At 47.2% G+C, this 22975-nt stretch overlaps 1 protein-coding gene across 3 annotated transcripts in view; it reads right to left on the bottom strand.

The window, feature by feature from the left end:
• Window positions 1–22975, bottom strand: part of TTC38 (tetratricopeptide repeat domain 38) — a 561013-nt gene that overhangs the window by 357480 nt on the left and 180558 nt on the right. For all 3 annotated transcript variants that reach the window (XM_030214669.1, XM_030214670.1, XM_030214671.1), the window contains exon 6: window positions 18461–18536. In XM_030214669.1, coding sequence (XP_030070529.1) covers window positions 18461–18536 — 76 coding nt within the window. The remainder of the gene's footprint in view (window positions 1–18460; window positions 18537–22975) is intronic.

Genomic DNA, 22975 nt, shown 5'->3' with positions numbered 1-22975 from the left:
CCTCCCTGTTTACACTTCGAACAGAGCAGGTCCCCAACCCCCCCAAATTTAAATACTTGTGTTTTTGTCAGATATGCTCTATAAGTGATTCTATATTGACATTCCCGCAATTCTGCATTAACTGAGATCTGGGGAATACGAGATATCAGTTTCCGCAAGTCTAATTGCAGGTGAGGCTGCCCCAGATCCACCACCCATCTTTGGCAAACTTGGCCTGTGTCCTTCCCACCTTCTAACTCCCCTAGAGCTTTTTGTAACCCTGAAACAGACAGTCTTTCCCCGGGGATGTCGCCGAAAAAAGCTCAAAGCCTACGCCCATGACCACCCTCCAGCTTATGGGGTTCTAAAGACCATACATAGTGGGCCAGCTGATAATACGCTAATGCCCACTCTCAAAGCTCCCAGGGACAAAATCCGTCCCCCGGCATCCAGAACGTATTCAAGTCTAGTAATCCCCAGCTCTGCCCATCTGCGATAGGTTGGGCTCTTAGAACCTGGTGTAAACTGTGAGTTACCCTGTAATGATATCAAGTCTGAAGTATCCGCCGCCAGGCCCCCGACTTAGATCCCTCCAGACCTCTCTCAAAGGGTTCAGTAACACGCTATTGCGCACTTGCTCAGGTAGGTCTTTTCGGGCACAATGCAACAGGTAATGCGGATGGAGCGGCCTAAAAAAATCATATTCCATACTACGTGGCGTATAATCTTGTCTCCCCAACATCCAACCCCCTAGATGTCGTAACAAACAAGCTTGATTGTATCTGCGCACATCTGGAAGCCCCATGCCCCCCTCTTTCCAGGGACCCATAAGAAATTTCAGTGGGAGTTTTGGTTTAGAATCTCTCCACACAAACTTCCGTAGATGTCGATACAACTGACTTAGATCTTTTTATTTGATTCATAAAGGCAGCACCTGCAGTGTGTAAAGCCACCGTGGAAACTCCACCATTCGAAACAAATGAATCCGCCCAAGTAGTGTAAGCGGCAACATCCCCCACGTGCTAAGCCGACCCTTCATCTTGTCCAACAAAGTGGACGTTCTCATGGCAACCCTGACGCCCAAATACGGAAGAAAGTCTGTGGCCCATTTGAGCGGGAACCCGGTCCCCCACTCCTTCTTCACACTTGCGTGTGCAGTTAGCACCAGTGATTTAGAGTAGTTGATTTTAAGTACTGCAAAGTCACCATACTCTTGAAACAATTCCAGTAAGGCTCGCAAAGATTTATCGGGTTGCGTGAGGTGGACTAGTATGTCATCTGCGAAGGCAGAGACCTTGAACGAGGAGACTCCTCAGGATACCCCCTCCACTTCGGGATGGACCTCAATTTCCCTTATCAAAGGGTCCAAGGCAAGCACGAATAGTAAGGGCGACAGTGGGCAGCCCTGCTACGTGCCCTCCAGTTTGAAAACAGAGGACTGCTCCCCATTCACCCACATGTATGCCCGCGGATTCGAATAAAGTGCTCCCACCGCCTCCCGAAACCTACCTTCAACTCCAACTCTCCAGCACCTGGAACATAAAGTTCCAAACTATGCGATCAAAGGCCTTCTCTGCGTCAAAACTGACCAACAGAGAAGGCCTTTTCCTCGCTTCCATAACCTCCAAAGATGCCAGGAGCGCCCTAACATTTCTCCCCACCAACCTACCCTTCACGAAACCAACTTGCGGGGATGCAATCAAATCTGGTATCACTCTGGACAGTCGATTTGCCAGTATCTTGGCATATAGCTTGACATCGCAATTGAGCAATGATATGGGCCTATACGCCCCTACCTCCATCTTATCCTTCCCAGGCTTCAGCAATACTATGACTTTCGCTATGTTCATTGAGGCCGACATTTCTCCAGAAGTGGCCATATCATGCGGGGCTGGTGGTTGGGAGGCGGGGATAGGGCTGGGCAGACTTATATGGTCTGTGCCAGAGCCGGTGGTGGGAGGCGGGGCTGGTGGTTGGGAGACGGGGATAATGCTGGGCAGACTTATACGGTCTGTGCCCTGAAGAGGACAGGTACAAATCAAGGTAGGGTATACACAAAAAGTAGCACATATCAGTTTATCTTGTTGGGCAGACTGGATGGACCATGCAGGTCTTTTTCTGCCGTCATCTACTATGTTACTATGTTATATAGAGTTAACGGGGGGGGGGGGGGGGCGTCACCCGCTCCTGGACGAGCTTATAGTAGGCCATAGTAAATCCATCTGGCCCCGGCGCTTTTTGTATCTTACTCTGTTGGAGGGCCAACATCAGTTTGCCTTCTGTCACTGGGCCATTGAGATACTTCTTTTGGGCATCCGATATCCTGGGCAGAGTTTGATTAATTAGATAAAGCATACTGTCTGGCACTATATCTGTTGGCTCCCCATATAAGCTCTTGTAGTATCTTTTAAAACGTTCCGTAATGTCTTGAGACTCCCGAAGAAGCCGACCTCCCTCATCCTGTATACCTAAAATGTTCTTATGGCCCCCTTTCCCTCTTACCAATCTACCCAGCAATGCACCTGCTTTATTACCATGAATAAAATATTGGTATTTGTAATACATGTGTGACTTCATCGCCCTCTGATGAAGTAGTTCGTTCAATGCCTTCTGAGTAGCCAGGAGAGTCCCTTTCTTATCCTGCGTCATTTGTAACCCGCAACTAACCCGCTGCAAACGAATTTCTTTTTCCAATCTAAGAATCTCCTTATCTCTCATCTTTCTGGTCCTAGTCCAGTAAGCAATAATCTCCCCCCGCATCACCGCTTTAGATGTTTCCCAATATAAACTCGGTTGAGATTGATGCTCTTTATTATGATCTGCAAATTCCCTCCATTTTCCATCTATATACTCCTTAAATTTGGGGTCCCAAAACAGCTCCAGTGGGAATCTCCAACCTCCCCGGCCCCCTCTCATCCCTATACCATGTATCTGTATCCAAATCATCGAATGATCCGATACTTCGCATGGGCCTATCTCTGCCCCTGCTACTTTGGAAAAAAGATCACTGGAGATGAACAGATAATCGATATGGGATTGTGTAAGATGTGCTCTGGACACGTGTGTGTAATCCTTCTGTGTCGGATGCAACACTCTCCACACATCAATCAAATCTAGTGTCTGACAGAGGAAGGGCAGGCATCGGGCCGCAGGTCCCAAGGTCACAGCCTGCGTACCCGTTTTGTCCATCCGTGCATCACATACTAAATTGAAATCCCCTCCCAATATCACGTTCCTCCCTTGGTAGGGGCTCAGCAGCTCCAGCAGCATTCTGTAAAATTTACGGTCATAGGTGTTGGGCGCGTACACATTACAGAGTACATAAGTTGTGTTCACCATCTCCACTTCTGCCAGTACATATCTGCCTACTGGGCTCCGCTTAACCCGTTTAATCTGGCATTGTAGGCCCTTACGGAACATGATGAGTACTCCCCCTTTCTTACCTTCTGCCGGGGCACCCATCAACCTTTCTGAAATTTACTGTGTTCCAATGTCGTAAGATAGGTCTCTTGAAGGAATACTACATCGGCTTTATGGTGATTCATGGCTTGGAGGACTTTGGTGTGCTTAATGGGCGATGAAATCCCCCCCCCCCCCCCCCCCCCCCACATTCCACGATATTACTTTAACCATTCCCCTTTAACTTCAGGTTTCCTGAGTAAGCATAGTTATTAATACCTTCTGTGCGAGCCCCCCCCCCACCCCATTTTACAACAGTTAGGTAGACTCTCACAGCGCTGCCCACCCAGTTCTGCTTTGATAAAGAATACATCCAATCTGTACAATACAGCAACAAGGAAAAAAAAGAGAGAGAAGTAAAGAAAAAACAAAACAAAAGAAAAACAAAAAAAACAGAACCCCTCCCAACCTCCCCTCCCCTACTCCCTTCAGTTACCCCATCCCTCCTCTCCCTCCCTGCCCCCCCCCCGCTCCATCCCCCCCCTTCCATGAATCAGAACCTTAAATTGGGTTCTCATCTGAGAACCGGTCACGTCCCCGCCCCTCCCCTCACCCCGCGACTTCTAGTACATTACTCATTATGCTTAACCACTGTTCAGTGCCCAGTACCCTCCCTCCAAAAAAAAGGAAAAAAACTACTGGACACTCCCCCCCCCCCCCCCCTTACTGTATCATTCACTTCACCTGAAAGGTATAATGTCCGGTATGGTTGACAAGTTCATGTCACAGCTGTCTTCCCCCACGCTCTGGCGATCTTTCCCTTCTGCACGGCTCACCCCTGCTCACTGCTCTGGCCTGCTCCCAGGGTCACATCTGTTCTCCTCCAGGTGAACCGGCAGTCGCTTCACGTATTCCTTTGCCTCTTCTGGGGAAGTAAAGAAATGTAATTTTCCCTCATTCTGGACTCGCAGCTTGGCGGGAAACAGGAGAGCAAAACGTGCTCTTTTCTCATGTAGCTGCTTGCAGACTTCCAAGAACCGTCTACGTTGGGTAGCCAGCGCTGCCGAAAAGTCCTGAAAACATAACACCATGGACTCTTCACACTGGATCTTTCCCCGCTGTCGCCATGCACGCAGGCTCTCCTGCTTATGATTATAGTTCAACACTTTACAAATCACGTCTCTGGGTCTCACTTCCCCTTGCCTGCTTTGCCCTATGCGGTGCGCTCGTTCAATCTTTAAGCAGTTCTCCAGCTGTTTCAGTGCTAGCACTTGGGGCAGCCATTTCTCCAAAAATTGTCTGAGATCCACCTCTCGCATGGTCTCTGGGAGCCCCACCAGCCTTAGATTATTTCGTCGGGACCTATTCTCTAGGTCTTCGATTTTAGCTTCAAGATTTTCCAGTCTTCTCTGCATCTCGTTCTGCGCTGCCACCTGCTGCGTGCTTTGACCTTCGATGTCTGACAAGCGCTGTTGGAAGCCGGCCATGTCTGTTTTTAGACCTTCCAATTTGCCGTCCATCTTTTCTATTTGGTCGGAGATATGCTGTAGTTTTCTATCCACCGACGTCTCCAGGTGGCTCGAGATTTCCGCCGCAATCTCCGCCACCCAGGCCGAACTAACCGTTTCACCCGAGAAGCCAGCGTCCGCCATTTTACCGTCTCCCACGCGGCTCCTCGTCCCATCTTTCCAACTCAGTTTTGTAGTCATGCCGGCCTGGCGGAACGGCGATCGCTGCTGAATTTTATTCCAGGGAGGTTCACGTTGCTCTCACTGCACTTTGTTGGAAGCTGTGTTCTCGATTTTGATGTCGCCAAGGGCAGATGTTAGTGAGGATCCGCGGAGCTCTATCGTGCGGCGTCCTCCCCTCAGCCTAGCATCACGTGACCTCCTGGTACAAAGTTTTTAAACCTAAGTGGAAAAGACTATGGAGATTAGTTGATAAAATTTGCTTTTTATATTTTTATTTTGCCTAACACTAACCTATAATTCCTCCTTTAAAGCCCAATCTTTACGTTCCCAAAGCACAAAGCAAAATAAGCGTTCACTTACCAGAGAAATGTCCTCTTCTCTCAGAACTTCTCAGAAAGAAAGTTCAGTGGGACCTTTCCTCTTTATATAGTTTTTAATCTAAGGGGCCTTTTCAAACAGGCTCTTTGAAGCTGACTCAGCAACCTATGCAAGTATTCTACTTCCCCACACCTTAATTAACACTTAATTGAGGTCACTGGATCGTCTGGATGAGCTACCTCTCCAGCAGCTAAGGAACAGAAAATAACTGCCTTTTAGAACAAGAGTTTTTGGCTGTTTAGTTTCTACCTCTAGAAAAGGTTTCAGTTTAAAATTATGGAAAAAATGATGTTGCTTCCTAAATTACTATATTTATTCCTAGCTCTCCCGATCCCAATACCTCGCAGTTTTTTTGGACAACTCAATCGAAAAATGTTTGCTTACATCTGGCAGAAGCGTCCACCCCGAGTGCGCCATGCCATGATGTATCAGACATCTGCTAGAGGGGGTATGGGAGTCCCTAATTTTTATCTGTATTATCAAGAGGCTCAGCTGAAAATATTAGCAGACTGGACCCTGGCCGCCAGCACCAAGAAATGTCTCCACTGGGAGCGAGCATGGTTGGGGACCCGTTCCTTGGGAGATGTCCTATGGCTACCGGGGAGTGATCTATTGGCTATAATTCGGAGAGTCCTGATTGGGATGGGCCACTTGCTCTCTACTTGGTACTATATACGGAAACAATTCTTCCTGGATCGGAAATATTATTTGCAGACAGCTATCCGCTGGGCTCCGGGTTTTCCCTCAGGTTCCTCAGAACTGGTATATAGACGGTGGGCTCTAGCTGGTTTATATATTCTGGGACAGGTTTGGGCTAATGGGAGGATACTTAATTTTGAGGAGCTCCAAGAGGAATATGTGCTGGTTGAGAGTGACCTCTTTTATTATAGCTGTCTGCGAGACTTTATCCATAGACGGGCAAGGGAGGAACTTGGCCTAACTGAAACAGCATTAGAGCAGGCCCTGAGGAGTTGGGGGGGGGGGGAGGGTGGTAGAAGAAGTGTATCTTGTACCATACTTTGTAAGCCGCACTGAACCTGCTATCTCTGTGATACATGTACCTTACTTTGTATTATCTTTGTGATACATTGTACCATACTTTGTAAGCCGCACTGAACCTGCTATTGAGCGGGAAAGAGTGGGGTATAAATGCTACAAATAAATAAATAAATTGTATATATTTAGCTCTATTGTTTTATACTAATCCCCAATTATATTACACCGAAAGATGGGAGTCAGCATTAAAGAGCACCAACCCGTGGGAAAATTGGTTGAGGAGGTACAGATTTTTGCTCAAACCATCATTACCTTTGGTAGAAAATGTTTTAAAAAAATGTTTTTATTTCATTTTGCTCACACCTTTCAGTAGTAGCACAAGGTGAATTACATTCAAGTACACTGGATATTTCTCTGTCCCAGGAGGGCTCACAATCTAAGTTTGTACCTGAGGCAATTGAGGGTTAAGTGACTTGCCCAAGATCACAAGGAGCAGCAATGGGATTTGAACCAGCCACCTCTGGATTGCAAGACCGGTGGCTCTAGCCACTAGGCCACTCCTCCACTCCAATATGTTGAACTGGTGGTATTATACCCGATCGGTTACAGCAAATGTATCCCAAAGTATCTGTGGTTTGCTGGTGTAATTGTGGTGTTCGGGGCTCATTCTTGCATATATGGTGGTGGTGCCCGATGGCCCAGGCCTACTGGAAACAAGTGATCCGGATGGTCCATCAATTATTGCAACAACATTATCCTTGCAAAGTGGATTATTGTCTGCTACATTTTAAACCTCCAGAGATCTCCCAACATAAGTTCGCAATTCAGTTTTTTCTTGCTGCGAAGTTGTCTTTGGCATGGGCTTGGAAACAACAGACTTTATCTATCAAATGTCAAAACTTGCTGTAATGAGAAGAGGCCGCCTGATGTTGTTCTTTTTTTTTTCATGTTTTTTATTGACGAGAAAACACAACAATGTTTGTCCATCAATTGTCAAGCCATACAGAATGTGAAACATCATAATACAAAATTCATAATACAATTCATAATACAAAATTCCCAGTGGCGTCATCTGTTGTCAAACTTTTAATTTTTCTCCTCCCCTCCACCATCCAGACAATATGTGTGTATGTGTGTGTACATATATGTATTCCTCCATGTGTTTATCTCCATCAAATAACCCTATCATAGCGTATTGAGGATAAGGCTTTTTCCTCTCTGAGTTAATGTTCCCAGCAAACTTCCCCAGATTTTTAGAAAACGCTTTTTACGTCGGCATGAGCCTTTTGCCTCTCTTGCCTCCCATGCCATTAGTTGGTGCACCTGATTGCGCCAGTACCAATATTCTGGTGGGCTTTCCGAAATCCATGCTTGCAATATGCATTTCCTCGCTACCAGACTTAATTTACTGCACAATAATGTTCCTTCGCTGACATGCCTCTAAATGCACCCGGGCAGTCCAGTACTAACTGGAGTGGGGTACCCGTTATCTGCCTTGACAGTACAGAAGACATAAAAGTCACTACTCTCCTCCAGTATCTCTGCACCTTTATGCATTCCCAAAGTGCATGATAAAAAGTGTTTTCCAGTAGGTGACATTTCAAGCATATTAGCGTATTAATCCCTCCTGCTCTAAACAGTTGAGCTTATGTGAAATATGCTCTATGTATTGTCCTAAATGCACATTCCCTATACCTTACTCCAGTAAATAGTTTAGGTATCCCCCTAAGATGAGTTTCAATGTCCCAACTTGATAAATCCATTCCCATTTCTACTTCCCACCTCTGACGGAGCTGAAACAACCCCACCCTCGGCATCATGACCTATAATTTCTTCTGAATGCAGGAGATAGACGGGGCGCGTCCATTGAGATCTCATCAAAAAAGCCTTTACTTTTTCCCCTAACTGAAATTTAAGTGCTCCCTCATCCAAGGACTGAATATAATGCTGGATCTGATGGTAAGCATAGGCATCCAACCAATTCCTAGTGTTGGACGGTATTAATTGGTTTAATGATTTAAGTTTTCCTTCTGTATCTAATGTTCTTAAACTAGTTAAACGCCTTCTCTCCCACTGTTTGAACACTGGATTTTCCAGCCCCGGTAAGAACGCCGGGTTCCCTCTTATTGTCATCAATTCTGACGTGCTCGGGTCGCCCCCCAAATTTTTCCCCAAAACTCTCCATGTTTCCCTTAAAGACAACAAGAGTATACAAGTTCTAAAAGCCTTTGGCAGCGAGATTCTATCTACAAGCAGCAGAGTAATTAAATTATAGGGATTAAAGTAGGCCTCTTCAATCTCTAATGGGGTGTGAACACTGGACGAGAAAACCCAATCTCTCACTGATCTCAAGAGGCACGCAAGGTTATAATGCTTTAAATTAGAAAGGCCCAATCCCCCTTGTTTCCAGCTCCCCAACAAAAGCTGTAGTTTAAGCTTCGCCTTCTTCTTCGCCCAACAAGCTTGTAAAATTGTCCAATTTCTTTTTTAAGTAGCCGTATCGGTAAAGTCTGCAATACATATAACCATCTGGGCAGAATCACCATTCGGATAAGGCAAATACAGCCCACCAAAGGCACGGTCAACACCTTCCAGGTTTCCAATTGCCTTTCCGTCTGGTCCAACAACCTGTTAATATTTACTTTATATATATCTTCCGTTTGGGTTGTCAACAGGACCCCTAGATATCGAAAAGAATTATCCGCCCATTTCAATGGGAAATCCCCTGCCCAAAGAAGTCATAGTAACATAGTAGATGACAGCAGAAAAAGACCTGCAAGGTCCATCCAGTCTGCCCAACAAGATAAACTCATATGTGCTACTTTTGTGTATACCTTACCTTGATTTGTACCTGTCCTTTTCAGGGCACAGACTGTATAAGTCTGCCCAGCACTATCCCCGCCTCCCAACCACCAGTCCCGCCTCCCACCACCGGCTCTGGCACTGACACTGTCGATCACATCATACTCCTCGATACCCTGTCCTCACTTGGATTCCAGGGCTCTGTCCTTTCCTGGTTCTCTTCCTACCTCTCTCTCCGCACCTTCAGTGTTCACTCTGGTGGATCCTCTTCTACTTCTATCCCTCTGCCTGTCGGTGTACCTCAGGGTTCTGTTCTTGGTCCCCTCCTCTTTTCTATCTACACTTCTTCCCTTGGTTCATTAATCTAATCCCATGGCTTTTCCTACCATCTCTATGCTGATGACTCCCAAATCTACCTTTCGACCCCTGATATCTCACCTTGCATCCAAACCAAAGTTTCAGCGTGCTTGTCTGACATTGCTGTCTGGATGTCTCAACGCCACCTGAAATTAAACATGACCAAAACCGAGCTTCTCATTTTCCCCCCCCAAACCCACCTCCCCGCTCCCCCCGTTTTCTATTTCTGTTGATGGCTCTCTCATTCTCCCTGTCTCCTCAGCTCGAAACCTTGGGGTCATCTTTGACTCTTCTCTCTCCTTCTCTGCTCATATCCAGCAGACCGCCAAGACCTGTCGTTTCTTTCTTTACAACATCCGTAAAATCCGCCCCTTTCTTTCTGAGCACTCTACCAAAACCCTCATCCACACCCTTGTCACCTGTCGTTTAGACTACTGCAATCTGCTTCTTGCTGGCCTCCCACTTAGTCACCTCTCCCCTCTCCAATCGGTTCAAAACTCTGCTGCCCGTCTCGTCTTCCACCAGGGTCGCTTTACTCATACTACCCCTCTCCTCAAGTCGCTTCACTGGCTCCCTATCCGTTTTCGTATCCTGTTCAAACTTCTTCTACTAACCTATAAATGTACTCACTCTGCTGCTCCCCAGTATCTCTCCACACTCGTCCTTCCCTACACCCCTTCCCGTGCACTCCGCTCCATGGATAAATCCTTCTTATCTGTTCCCTTCTCCACTACTGCCAACTCCAGACTTCGCGCCTTCTGTCTCGCTGCACCCTAAGCCTGGAATAAACTTCCTGAGCCCCTACGTCTTGCCCCATCCTTGGCCACCTTTAAATCTAGACTGAAAGCCCACCTCTTTAACATTGCTTTTGACTCGTAACCACTCGCCTCCACCTACCCTCCTCTCCTCCTTCCTGTACACATTTAATTGATTTCATTTGCTTACTTTATTTTTTGTCTATTAGATTGTAAGCTCTTTGAGCAGGGACTGTCTTTCTTCTATGTTTGTGCAGCGCTGCGTACGCCTTGTAGCGCTATAGAAATGCTAAACAGTAGTAGTAGTATACCGTATAAGTCTGCCCAGCACCATCCCCGCCTCCCGCCGCCGGCTCTGCCACCCAATCTCGGCTAAGCTCCTTAGGATCCATTCCTTCTGAACAGGATTCCTTTATGTTTATCCCACGCATGTTTGAATTCCATTACTGTTTTCGTTTCCACCACCTCCCGCGGGAGGGCATTCCAAGCATCCACTACTCTCTCCGTGAAAAAATACTTCCTGACATTTTTCTTGAGTCTGCCCCCCTTCAATCTCATTTCATGTCCTCTCGTTCTACCGCCTTGGCATCTCCGGAAAAGGTTCGTTTGCAGATTAATACCTTTCAAATATTTGAACGTACGTATCATATCACCCCTGTTTCTCCTTTCCTCCAGAGTATACATGTTCAGGTCAGCAAGTCTCTCCTCATACGTCTTGTAACGCAAATCCCATACCATTCTCGTAGCTTTTCTTTGCACCGCTTCAATTCTTTTTACATCCTTAACAAGATACGGCCTCCAAAACGGAACACAATACTCCAGGTGGGACCTCACCAACGACTTATAGAGGGGCATCAACACCCCCTTTCTTCTGCTGGTCACACCTCTATCTATACAGCCTAACAACCTTCTAGCTACGGCCACCGCCTTGTCACACTGTTTCATCGCCTTCAAATCCTCAGATACTATCACCCCAAGATCCCTCTCTCCCCATCCGTACTTATCAGACTCTCCCCGCCTAACACATACATCTCCCGTGGATTTCTATTCCCTAAGTGCATCACTTTGCATTTCTTCGCATTGAATTTTAATTGCCAAACCTTAGACCATTCTTCTAGCTTCCGTAGGTCCTTTTTCATGTTTTCCACTCCCTCCGGGGTGTCCACTCTGTTACAGATCTTAGTATCGTCCACAAATAGGCAAACTTTACCTTCTAACCCTTCGGCAATGTCACTCACAAATATACTGAACAGAATCGGCCCCAGGACCGATCCTTGAGGCACTCCACTACTCACCTTTCCCTCCTCCGAACGAATTCCATTCACCACCACCCTCTGGCATCTGTCCGTCAACCAGTTCCTAATCCAGTTCACCACTTCGGGTCCTATCTTCAGCCCATCCAGTTTATTTAAGAGCCTCCTGTGGGGAACCGTGTCAAAAGCTTTGCTGAAATCTAAGTAGATTACGTCCATAGCTCGTCCCTGATTCAATTCTCCTGTCACCCAATCAAAGAATTCAATGAGATTCGTTTGGCACGATTTCCCTTTGGTAAAACCATGTTGTCTTCGGATTTTGCAACTTATTGGCTTCCAGGAAATTTACTATCCTTTCCTTCAGCATCGCTTCCATTACTTTTCCAATAACTGAAGTGAGGCTTACCGGCCTGTAGTTTCCAGCTTCTTCCCTATCACCACTTTTGTGAAGAGGGACCACCTCCGCCATTCTTCAATCCCTCGGAACCTCTGCTGTCTGCAAGGATATGTTAAACAAATCTTTAAGAGGACCCGCCAGAACCTCTCTGAGCTCCCTCAATATCCTAGGGTGGATCCCATCCGGTCCCATGGCTTTGTCATACACACTCTCTTCCGTGAACGGTGCTATATCCACTTCAATCTCATTTGTACTTTTTCCAGTCCATCACGGTCCTTCTCCAGGATTTTCTTCTGTGAAAACAGAACAGAAATATCTATTTAGCAAATTTGCTTTTTCTTCATCATTATCCACATAGCGGTTCGAGTATCTTTTAGTCTCACAATTCCCTTTTTAGTCATTTTCCTTTCACTAATATACCTGAAGAAAATTTTGCCACCCCTTCTTACATTTCTAGCCATTTGTTCTTCCGTTTGCGCTTTCGCCAGACGTATCTCTCTCTTGGCTTCTTTCAGTTTCCTCCGGTATTCCTCCTCGTGTTCCTTTTCTTGAGTTTTTTTGTTTTTCTGGAACGCCAACTCTTTAGCCTTTATTTTCTCAGCCACTTGCTTGGAGAACCATATCGGTTTCCTTTTTCTCTTGCTTTTATTTACTTTCCTTACATAAAGGTTCGTGGCCCTATTTATAGCTTCTTTCAGCCTGGACCACTGTCCTTCCACTTCTCATTCTTCCTCCCAGCCCATCATCTCCTTCCTCAGGTATTCCCCCATTTTACTAAAGTCAGCAAGCTTGAAGTCCAGGACTTTGAGTTTTGAGTGGCCGCTCTCCACTTTAGCTATTATATCAAACCAAACCGTTTGATGGTCACTGCTGCCCAGGTGGGCACCCACTCGGACATTTGACACACTATCCCCATTTGTGAGTACCAGATCTAGCGTCGCTCCCTCCCTCGTGGGTTCCGTCACCATTTGTCTGAGCAAAGCACTTTGAAAAGCATCCACGATCTCTCTACTTCTTTCCGATTCCACAGACGGAACCTTCCAATCTACATCCGGCAGATTGAAATCTCCCAACAACAGCACCTCTCTTTTCTTCCCCAACTTTAGAATATCAGCGATCAGATCTTTATCTAGTTCCTCCAATTGTGTCGGGGGTCTGTAGACAACACCCACATGGACAGAGGTTCTATCCTCTCTTTTTAAGGTGATCCATATCGCTTCTTCCTTTCCCCAGTTCCCAGTCATTTCAGTTGCTGTGATATCATTTCTCACATACAAAGCTACTCCTCCACATTTACGCCTCTCTCTATCCTTCCTAAAAAGATTATAGCCTGGTATGTTTGCATCCCATTCATGGGAACAATTGAGCCATGTCTCTGTGACTGCAACTATGTCCAAGTCTGCCTCCAACATCAGGGCTTGAAGATCATGAACTTTATTGCTTAGACTGCGAGCATTTGTGGTCATCACTTTCCATCTACATTTCCTAGTATGTGTTTCAGTTTTAGTGATTTGGGGGTATCTTTTCTCTTTGGGTACCTTCATATCTTTTTGTTCCACCTTCCTTGCTTTTTCTTTTTCTTCCGCCTCAGTTTTATTTTCAGGAACATCACAGTGCTGTAGTTGAGCAAAAGAATTCTGTAGGGGCAAAACTTGTGAGGGCGGATGCTTCTGTGTCACATAACGAAGCCTGCCTGAGCCTACTGTGAACCATCTATTCTTAGGTGGTATTATCCTTTGAGGCAGTGGTGAGAATTTGGTATGATTCTGTGCAGTATGATTTTGTGCAGTCCTAGAAGTTGCTTTAAGAGCATTCAATTCCTGCTTTACTTTGCTGAGCTCCTGTTTTAAACTAGCGAGCTGAAGACAGATAGGACAAGCTTTAAGTCTCCAGATGCTTGGTCTTGAAACTAAAGCACCACAATTATTACAGAGAATAAAAGTCATCCTGATTTGTTGAAATGGGTATGAACAGGTGTACTATGATGGGGTTGTAATTAGGGTGGGGTTAATTTATGATATGTAGTATATTTGGGAAAGCTATATAGGAAGTGTCAGTCTTGGGATGGATGGCTTGAAACTAAAGCACCACAATTATTACAGAGAATAAAAGTCATCCTGATTTGTTGAAATGGGTATGAACAGGAGTACTATGATGGGGTTGTAATTAGGGTAGGGTTAATTTATGATATGTAGTATATTTGGGAAAGCTATATAGGAAGTGTCAGTCTTGGGATGGATGGGCTTAAGCTTAAGACCTATGGAATGTGTTTGCTGTAACCTATCTCTAGCACAGCATTGAAATGCCCAGAGCCACAACTGTAAGGTAGGGGTAATCAGAAAATAGTCTTATCTGAGAGCTCCCAAATCCATCCAGCTTCTGTGCAGAGACAAAAACCACGTGGAGAGAAGCTCCACCTGTGCTATGCAAATGCCTTACAACAAAAGCAGATGGGGGAGGGGAGGGGCTCCACACACTATGGAAGCAGAAGAAAAACATTAAAAAAAAGAAACTACTACTGATTTTAAAGCACTTGTTAAATCCAGTTCTCAGATTATCAACTATCAAATACAAATAGCCAATAAGCAGTTTTAAAATCTGTTACATAGAATACAGATATCAATTAGAAATTAGAAATAGCCACTAAGCAGTTAAAATAGGGTTGTTTTTTTTGTCAAGTGTTCGGCATCACTGCCATTGCTTCTGATTTATCCAATAATCGAATAATCTCCAAATTCTCTGAAAAGTTCTAAAAGGGCCTCCAGTGACGCCCGAGGTTTTGTAACGACTACTAATAAATCATCGGCAAACAACGTGATTTTAAACTCATCTTCCCGATCGACACTCCACTAATAGCCCGACATGAACTGATGTCTCGAATCATGGGATCTAAGTAAAGTGCAAAGAACAACGGTGACAGCGGACATCCTTGCCTGGTCCCCCTACTGATCTCAAAATCCTCAGAGCTCCTCCCATTTATCATTACCCTAGCACGGGGTGAGGAATATAGGGCCTGAATCATTTGCACAAACCAGCCCTTAAATCCACAGGTGCCCAAAATGGTGAACAAGAAGGGCCACTCAACGCGATCAAACGCCTTTTCGGCGTCAAAACTGATCAAAATTGCCTGTTCCAGATATCTCTTTAACTTCTCCAATAAAGTCAAAATACTCCTTAGATTCTTAGTTACAGATCGGCCTTGAACAAAACCCACTTGCACTTCATGAACTAGTTGTGGCAATACCCACCATAATCTGTTAGCCAGTATCTTTGCGAACAGTTTCACTTCATGGTTTAATAGGATATGGGACGATATGAGGATAACAACATTCCATCCCGTTTGGGTTTTGGCAGTACTATAATTTGAGCTAAATTAAGTCAATCAGGCAATCTACCCCCTTCCACCCATTCATTAAAGGCCCTGGTTAGTGAGGGGACTATAGATTCACCCATCAGCTTATAAAACTCACATTAAATCCATCAGGTCCAGGCACTTTCCCCAACTGACTTTGACCAATAGCCCAAGTAACTTCATCACTGCTGATAAGGGCATTAAATTTTTTGCACTTTTTGTGTCAATAAAGGGGTCATTATACTTTGCAGATATTGCTCACCCTGCAGGTCTTGTGATTCACCCTGCCCCATATAGATTCTGGAAATAGAGATGAAAAGCTTCCCGTATCTTTTTATCCATGCGAAATATCCTCCCTTCCCTACACTTAATGGCTATGTTTTGATACATATTGTGGGGCTATTAGTTTAGCCGGAAACTTGCCCCCCTTATTCCCGTGCTTATATAATTGGTATCGGACGTATGCCTGAGATTTTACCGCTCTCTCATGTAATAGGGCGTTCAGCACTGTTTGAACCAAGGTCAAATCCTGTCTCACTCTAGCATTTAGAGCCATACCATATTGTCTCCACAATCCTGCTAATTGCTTCTCCAGTCTTATGATCTCCCGATCTCGGGCCTTTTTATAATGGCTAGCATAGCTGATAATCTCCCCCCTTATCACAGCTTTTGCTGCTTCCCAATATATTGAGGCATCCTTTACTGTCCCTTCATTAAAATGCCTATATTCCTCCCATTTTTCTAATAGGAATTCACGAACTTTTTCATTTTTGTAAAGATAGCTGGGAAATGACCATCCCTGGGCGTCCTGTTCAGTGTCTCCTATTTGCCAATTCATCCATACTGCTGCATGGTCTGAAATTATACAGGGGCCAATTACGGCTTCACTGATGTTTGTAAGAGCCGTACGCGATATTAATAGATAGTCAATCCTTGAATGAGTGTTATGGGCTCTTGATTGATGTATGTATTCCCTGTCCCCTGGATGTAGTATGCGCCAAACATCTATAAGATCTAGGGTAGAACACATATCTGGCAAACCCCTTGATCTCCTATTCCCTACATCAGGGGAAGGATGTGATCTGTCTATCTGCGGGTCCCATGCCATATTGAAGTCTACTCCAAGCATCACAGAAAGTAATTCTATTTTACTGAGGATCATGACTAATCGTTTGTAAAATTTAAGGTCTAACGTGTTCGGGGCACAGATGCTTCCCAACACTATCTGGTGCCTGGCAATCGTGACATTACAAAAAATAAACCGACCTCCCGGGTCTTTGTTCAACTTATGAATCTGTGATGCCACTCCTTTCCTAAAAAGGATAGCAACCCCCCCTCATTTACGACCCACTGCTGGGGAAGCTATACAATCTCCTACCCACCATCTTACCAACTTTGATTGTTCCAGATCAGAAAGATGTGTCTCTTGTAAAAGAACTACATCTGCCCTTATTCTCTGAAGATAGTGCAAGATTTTTGATATTTTAATGGGTGAGTGGATGTCGCCCACATTCCAGGTGACAAGAGGAGCCATCCCAGCCTCTGACCCCTCCTTTCCCTATTCCTCATTCTCTACATCCAGCCAGATACAAAAAGCAAAGTAGTACACCATTCATATTTAACTACTCCAACCACACACACACACCTCCCCCGAAGACAATCCCCCCTCCCCTCTGTCCCACCCTCATCTTAGCCTGCCCTCTCAACCCCCCCCCCCACTCCTCCCCATCCCTCTCCCCTCCCACTAATGCTTCCATAATGAAAGCCGTCACGTTTTAACGCTTACCCAACCACTCCTCTTAGCCAAGTTCCCCTTAACTCCGTACTCCCCATTGACCCTTCTAGACTTTCATATCAGTATTAACCCCCCGCCTGATGTTGTTTAAAAAACTCTGGCAAAAGGAGGAAATTGTTAAAAAGGTTGATGACGGACTTTATCATTTGATTTGGATTTTGAATGTTTGGATGTTGGCAACTTGGTTTATGCCAGAGACTGGAGGTAATTCATTTTGTTTGTCATCAATAAAAATGTTGAAACATAAAAAACTCTGGCAACCCTATGAACAGTCAAAAGCACAGTTATCAGCGCCACCATGATGCCGTGGGTGAGGGGGAATTAGTTAACCAAGTGTATTAGGTTTTGTATGCAACAACAGTATTATGTATGGAACTACAGAATTTTCAATAAAAAACTTAAAAAAAAAAAAAGGAATGGAGGTGTAGCTCTGTAATAATTTAAATCAGTACCCTAACATCTGGCTGCTTATGTACCTGTGGCCATATCTGATGGCTACTGGGTTCCATCAGCTTGCTGCCAATGGCCCAGTTGGTTTCTGAGGTGTTGTACTCTGTTTGCTCCCAAAAGGCTACCCTGCGATTTCCAACGTCACAAGCTCATTGCTCAAATGAGGGGTTTTATTATAATGATGATTAAGCCCATACATCTCATCTACATATATAAAATAAAACACAGGGCTTACAAATCTTAAGTGACAGGTCACCATGGAATGTAGAAATTTCACCAAATGTCCTTTCTACTTCCTAGCAAAACAGCTATTCCTAGCACCATGCAGGTGTCAATGAGCTATGAAATGCACAAGACCAAAATGGGAGTATGGGTACTGCAGTGCTCATACTGAAAGCTATTGCCAGGGCCACCGACACAGCCAGGCCTGGGGCAGGACTTGACCGCCGCCAAGCCCCTGCGCCCCCACACTTGTGCCATCGCCCTCGCACCTTTCTGTCTGCTCCCCTCGCTCTGACCTCTCCTGCGCTGCTCCTGTCCATGCCAGGACCCAGATGATTGCATTAATGCAATACCGCATGCAATCATCCGGGTCCTGGGCGGCACACAGGAGCAGGAGAGGACAGATCCGGAAGCAGGCAGGAAGCTTGCCAGTGCCGCGGCCGGGCCAGACCCCCCCACACACCTTGGAAATTAGGCCCAGGGAATTTTGCCCCCCCCTGCATCCCCCTCTCGGTGGCCTGGCTACAGAATGCCAGACTGGAATGGAATAGCTGTTCTGGTATTGAATGGTGTGTGGCTGAAAAACAAAAAAATTTGTCAAGACCTGCATTATAAAAAGACAGAAATTATTTACCTCATTAGCAACCTTCTCAGCTTGGTCATAAAAGTTAGTTTCTATCAGTCCAAAAGAGTACATGCCTTTCACATAGCTGAACATGGGAAAGAAAGAATAACATTAGTAGACAGAATTAATATTCAAAAAGCACATATGGAGTTTTCAATTAAGAAACAGTGCACTTTAGATTATTTTGTTTAGAAACTATGGAAACAATAAGACAGAACTTAAAAAGGAATACATAGCAAGACTTAAGTTTTAGATGGAACTATAAAGTGAATGATACATACCTGTAGCAGGTGTTCTCCGAGGACAGCAGGCTGATTGTTCTCACGACTGGGTGACGTCCGCGGCAGCCCCCACCAACCGGAAAAAAGCTTCGCGGGACGGTCGGCACGCAGGGCACGCCCACCGCACATGCGCGGCCGTCTTCCCGCCCGTGCGCGACCGCTCCCGCCAGTTGAATGACTAGCAAAAGATGAAACACACAACTCCAAAGGGGAGGAGGGAGGGTAGGTGAGAACAATCAGCCTGCTGTCCTCGGAGAACACCTGCTACAGGTATGTATCATTCACTTTCTCCGAGGACAAGCAGGCTGCTTGTTCTCACGACTGGGGTATCCCTAGCTCTCAGGCTCACTCAAAACAAGAACCCAGGTCAATTGAACCTCGCAACGGCGAGGGTACAACAGAAATTGACCTACGAAGAACAACTAACTGAGAATGCAGCCTGACCAGAATAAATTCGGGTCCTGGAGGGTGGAGTTGGATTTACACACCAAACAGATTCTGCAGCACCGACTGCCCGAACCGACTGTCGCGTCGGGTATCCTGCTGGAGGCAGTAATGAGATGTGAATGTGTGGACAGATGACCACGTTGCAGCCTTGCAGATCTCTTCAATAGTGGCTGACTTCAAGTGGGCCACCGACGCTGCCATGGCTCTGACACTATGAGCCGTGACATGACCCTCAAGAGTCAGCCCAGCCTGGGCGTAAGTGAAGGAAATGCAATCTGCTAGCCAATTGGAGATGGTGCGTTTCCCGACAGCGACCCCTAGCCTGTTAGGGTCGAAAGAAATAAACAATTGGGCGGACTGTCTGTTGGGCTGTGTCCGCTCCAAGTAGAAGGCCAATGCTCTCTTGCAGTCCAATGTGTGCAACTGACGTTCAGCAGGGCGGGTATGCGGCCTGGGAAAGAATGTTGGCAAGACAATTGACTGGTTAAGATGGAACTCCGACACCACCTTCGGCAGGAACTTTGGGTGGGTACGGAGCACTACTCTGTTGTGATGAAATTTGGTATATGGAGCATGAGCTACTAGGGCTTGAAGCTCACTGACCCTACGAGCGGAAGTAACTGCCACCAAGAAAATGACCTTCCAGGTCAAGTACTTCAGATGGCAGGTATTCAGTGGCTCAAAAGGAGGTTTCATCAGCTGGGTGAGGACGACGTTGAGATCCCATGACACAGTAGGAGGCTTGATAGGGGGCTTTGACAAAAGCAAGCCTCTCATGAATCGAACGACTAAAGGCTCTCCAGAGATGGTTTTACCTTCCACACGATAATGGTAAGCACTAATCGCACTAAGGTGATTCCTTACTGAGTTGGTCTTGAGGCCAGACTCTGATAAGTGCAGAAGGTATTCAAGCAGGTTCTGTGCAGGGCAAGAACGAGGTTCTAGGGCCTTGCTCTCACACCACACGACAAACCTCCTCCACTTGAAAAAGTAACTCTTTTTAGTGGAATCCTTCCTAGAGGCAAGCAAGACCCGGGAGACACCCTCAGACAGACCCAACGCAGTGAAGACTACGCCCTCAACATCCAGGCCGTGAGAGCCAGGGACTGAAGGTTGGGGTGCAGCAACGCTCCGTCGTTCTGCGAGATGAGAGTCGGAAAACACTCCAATCTCCACGGTTCCCCGGAGGACAACTCCAGAAGAAGAGGGAACCAGATCTGACGGGGCCAAAAGGGCGCTATCAGAATCATGGTGCCGCGGTCTTGCTTGAGCTTCAGTAAGGTCTTCCCCACCAAAGGTATGGGAGGATAAGCATACAGGAGGCCGGTCCCCCAATGGAGGAGAAAAGCGTCCGACGCTAGCCTGCCGTGTGCCTGAAGTCTGGAACAGAACAGAGGCAGCTTGTGGTTGGTCTGAGAGGCGAAAAGGTCCACCGAGGGGGTGCCCCACTCTCGGAAGATCTTGCGTACCACTCTGGCGTGGAGCGACCACTCGTGCGGTTGCATGACTCTGCTCAGTCTGTCGGCCAGACTGTTGTTTACGCCTGCCAGGTACGTGGCTTGGAGGAGCATGCCGAACCGGCACGCCCAACGCCACATCCCGACGGCCTCCTGACACAGGGGGCGAGATCCGGTGCCCCCCTGCTTGTTGACGTAATACATTGCAACCTGATTGTCTGTCCGAATTTGGATAATTTGGCAGGACAGCCGATCTCTGAAAGCCTTCAGTGCGTTCCAGATCGCTCGGAGCTCCAGGAGGTTGATCTGCAGATCCTTTACCTGGAGGGACCACAGACCCTGGGTGTGAAGCCCATCGACATGAGCTCCCCACCCCAGGCGAGATGCATCCGTCGTCAACACTTTCGTGGGCTGTGGAATTTGAAATGGACGTCCCAGTGTCAAATTGGTCCGGATGGTCCACCAGAGCAGTGAAGTGCGGCAACTGGTGGAGAGGCGGATGACATCTTCTAGATTCCCGGTGGCTTGGAACCACTGGGAAGCTAGGGTCCATTGAGCAGATCTCATGTGAAGACGAGCCATGGGAGTCACATGAACTGTGGAGGCCATATGACCCAGAAGTCTCAACATCTGCCGAGCTGTGATCTGCTGAGACGCTCTGGTCTGCGAAACCAGGGCCAGGAGATTGGTGGCCCTCGCTTCGGGAAGGTAGGCCTGAGCCGTCTGGGTATTCAGCAGAGCTCCTATGAATTCCAGAGACTGGGTTGGCTGGAGATGGGACTTTGGGTAATTTATCACAAACCCCAGCAGCTCCAGAAGCTGAATAGTGCACTGCATGGACCGGAGGGCTCCTGCCTCCGAGGTGTTCTTGACCAGCCAATCGTCGAGATATGGGAACACGTGCACTCCCAGCTTGCGTAGGTAGGCCGCTACCACCACGAGGCACTTGGTAAACACTCGTGGGGCAGAGGCGAGCCCAAAGGGCAGCACACAATACTGAAAGTGCTGTGCACCCAGGCGGAATCTGAGATACTGTCTGTGAGCTGGCAGTATCGGTATGTGAGTATATGCGTCCTTTAAATCCAGGGAACATAGCCAATCGTTTTTCTGAATCATTGGCAGAAGGGTGCCCAAGGAAAGCATCCTGAACTTTTCTTTGACCAGGAATTTGTTCAGGCCTCTCAGGTCTAGGATGGGACGCATCCCCCCTGTTTTCTTTTCCACAAGGAAGTACCTGGAATAGAATCCCTGCCCTTCCTGCCCGGGTGGTACGGGCTCGACCGCATTGGCGCTGAGAAGGGCGGAGAGTTCCTCTGCAAGTACCTGCTTGTGATGGGAGCTGAAAGACTGAGCTCCCGGAGGACAATTTGGAGGCAGGGAGGCCAAATTCAGGGCGTATCCGCACCGCACTATTTGGAGAACCCACTGGTCGGAGGTTATGAGAGGCCACCTTTGGTGAAAAAATTTTAACCTCCCTCCGACCGGCAGATCGTCCGGTACGGACACTTGTAGGGCGGCTATGTTCCCGTGGATCCAGTCAAAAGCCCGTCCCCGGCTTTTGCTGTGGAGGCGCAGGGGGCTGCTTAGGCGCACGCTGTTGACGAGAACGAGCGCGCTGGGGCTGTCCCTGTGCCTGACGAGGCCTTCGGGCCGGCTGGTTGTACCTACGCTTCGCAAAAGAATAGGGTGCAGCCTGCCGGGCCCGGGAAAAACGTCCACCTGTGGAGGTGGATGCTGAAGGCGCCCGGTGGGAGAGCTTGTCGAGAGCGGTTTCCCGCTGATGCAGTTGGTCCACCATCTGCTCGACCTTCTCACCAAAAATGTTATCCCCCCGGCAAGGGACGTCGGCCAGTCTCTGCTGGGTGCGGTTGTCCAGGTCAGAGGCACGCAGCCATGAGAGCCTGCGCATCACTATACCTTGGGCCGCAGCACGAGATGCCACGTCACAGGTGTCATAGATACCCCTGGACAGGAACTTTCTGCACGCCTTCAGCTGCCTGACCACCTCCTGATAAGGCCTGGACTGCTCCGGCGGGAGCTTCTCGACCAGGTCCGCCAGTTGTTGCACATAGGTCCGCATGTGAATGCTCATATAGAGCAGGTATGATTGGATGCGGGTCACGAGCATGGAGGATTGGTAGGCCTTCCTCCCAAACGAGTCCAGAGTGCGAGACTCCCGCCCCGGGGGCGCCGAGGCGGTATCCCTCGAACTCCGTGCCCTCTTGAGAGCAGAATCCACGACCGCTGAGTCATGGGGCAATTGTGGCCGCATTAGCTCTGGGTCGGAGTGGATCCTGTACTGGGACTCTGCTTTCTTGGGAATGGTGGGGTTAGTTAAT

Source organism: Microcaecilia unicolor, chromosome 9 (genome assembly GCF_901765095.1).
Source record: "Microcaecilia unicolor chromosome 9, aMicUni1.1, whole genome shotgun sequence".
Lineage (NCBI taxonomy): Eukaryota > Metazoa > Chordata > Amphibia > Gymnophiona > Siphonopidae > Microcaecilia > Microcaecilia unicolor.
This window is presented reverse-complemented; position numbering and strand designations above follow the sequence as displayed.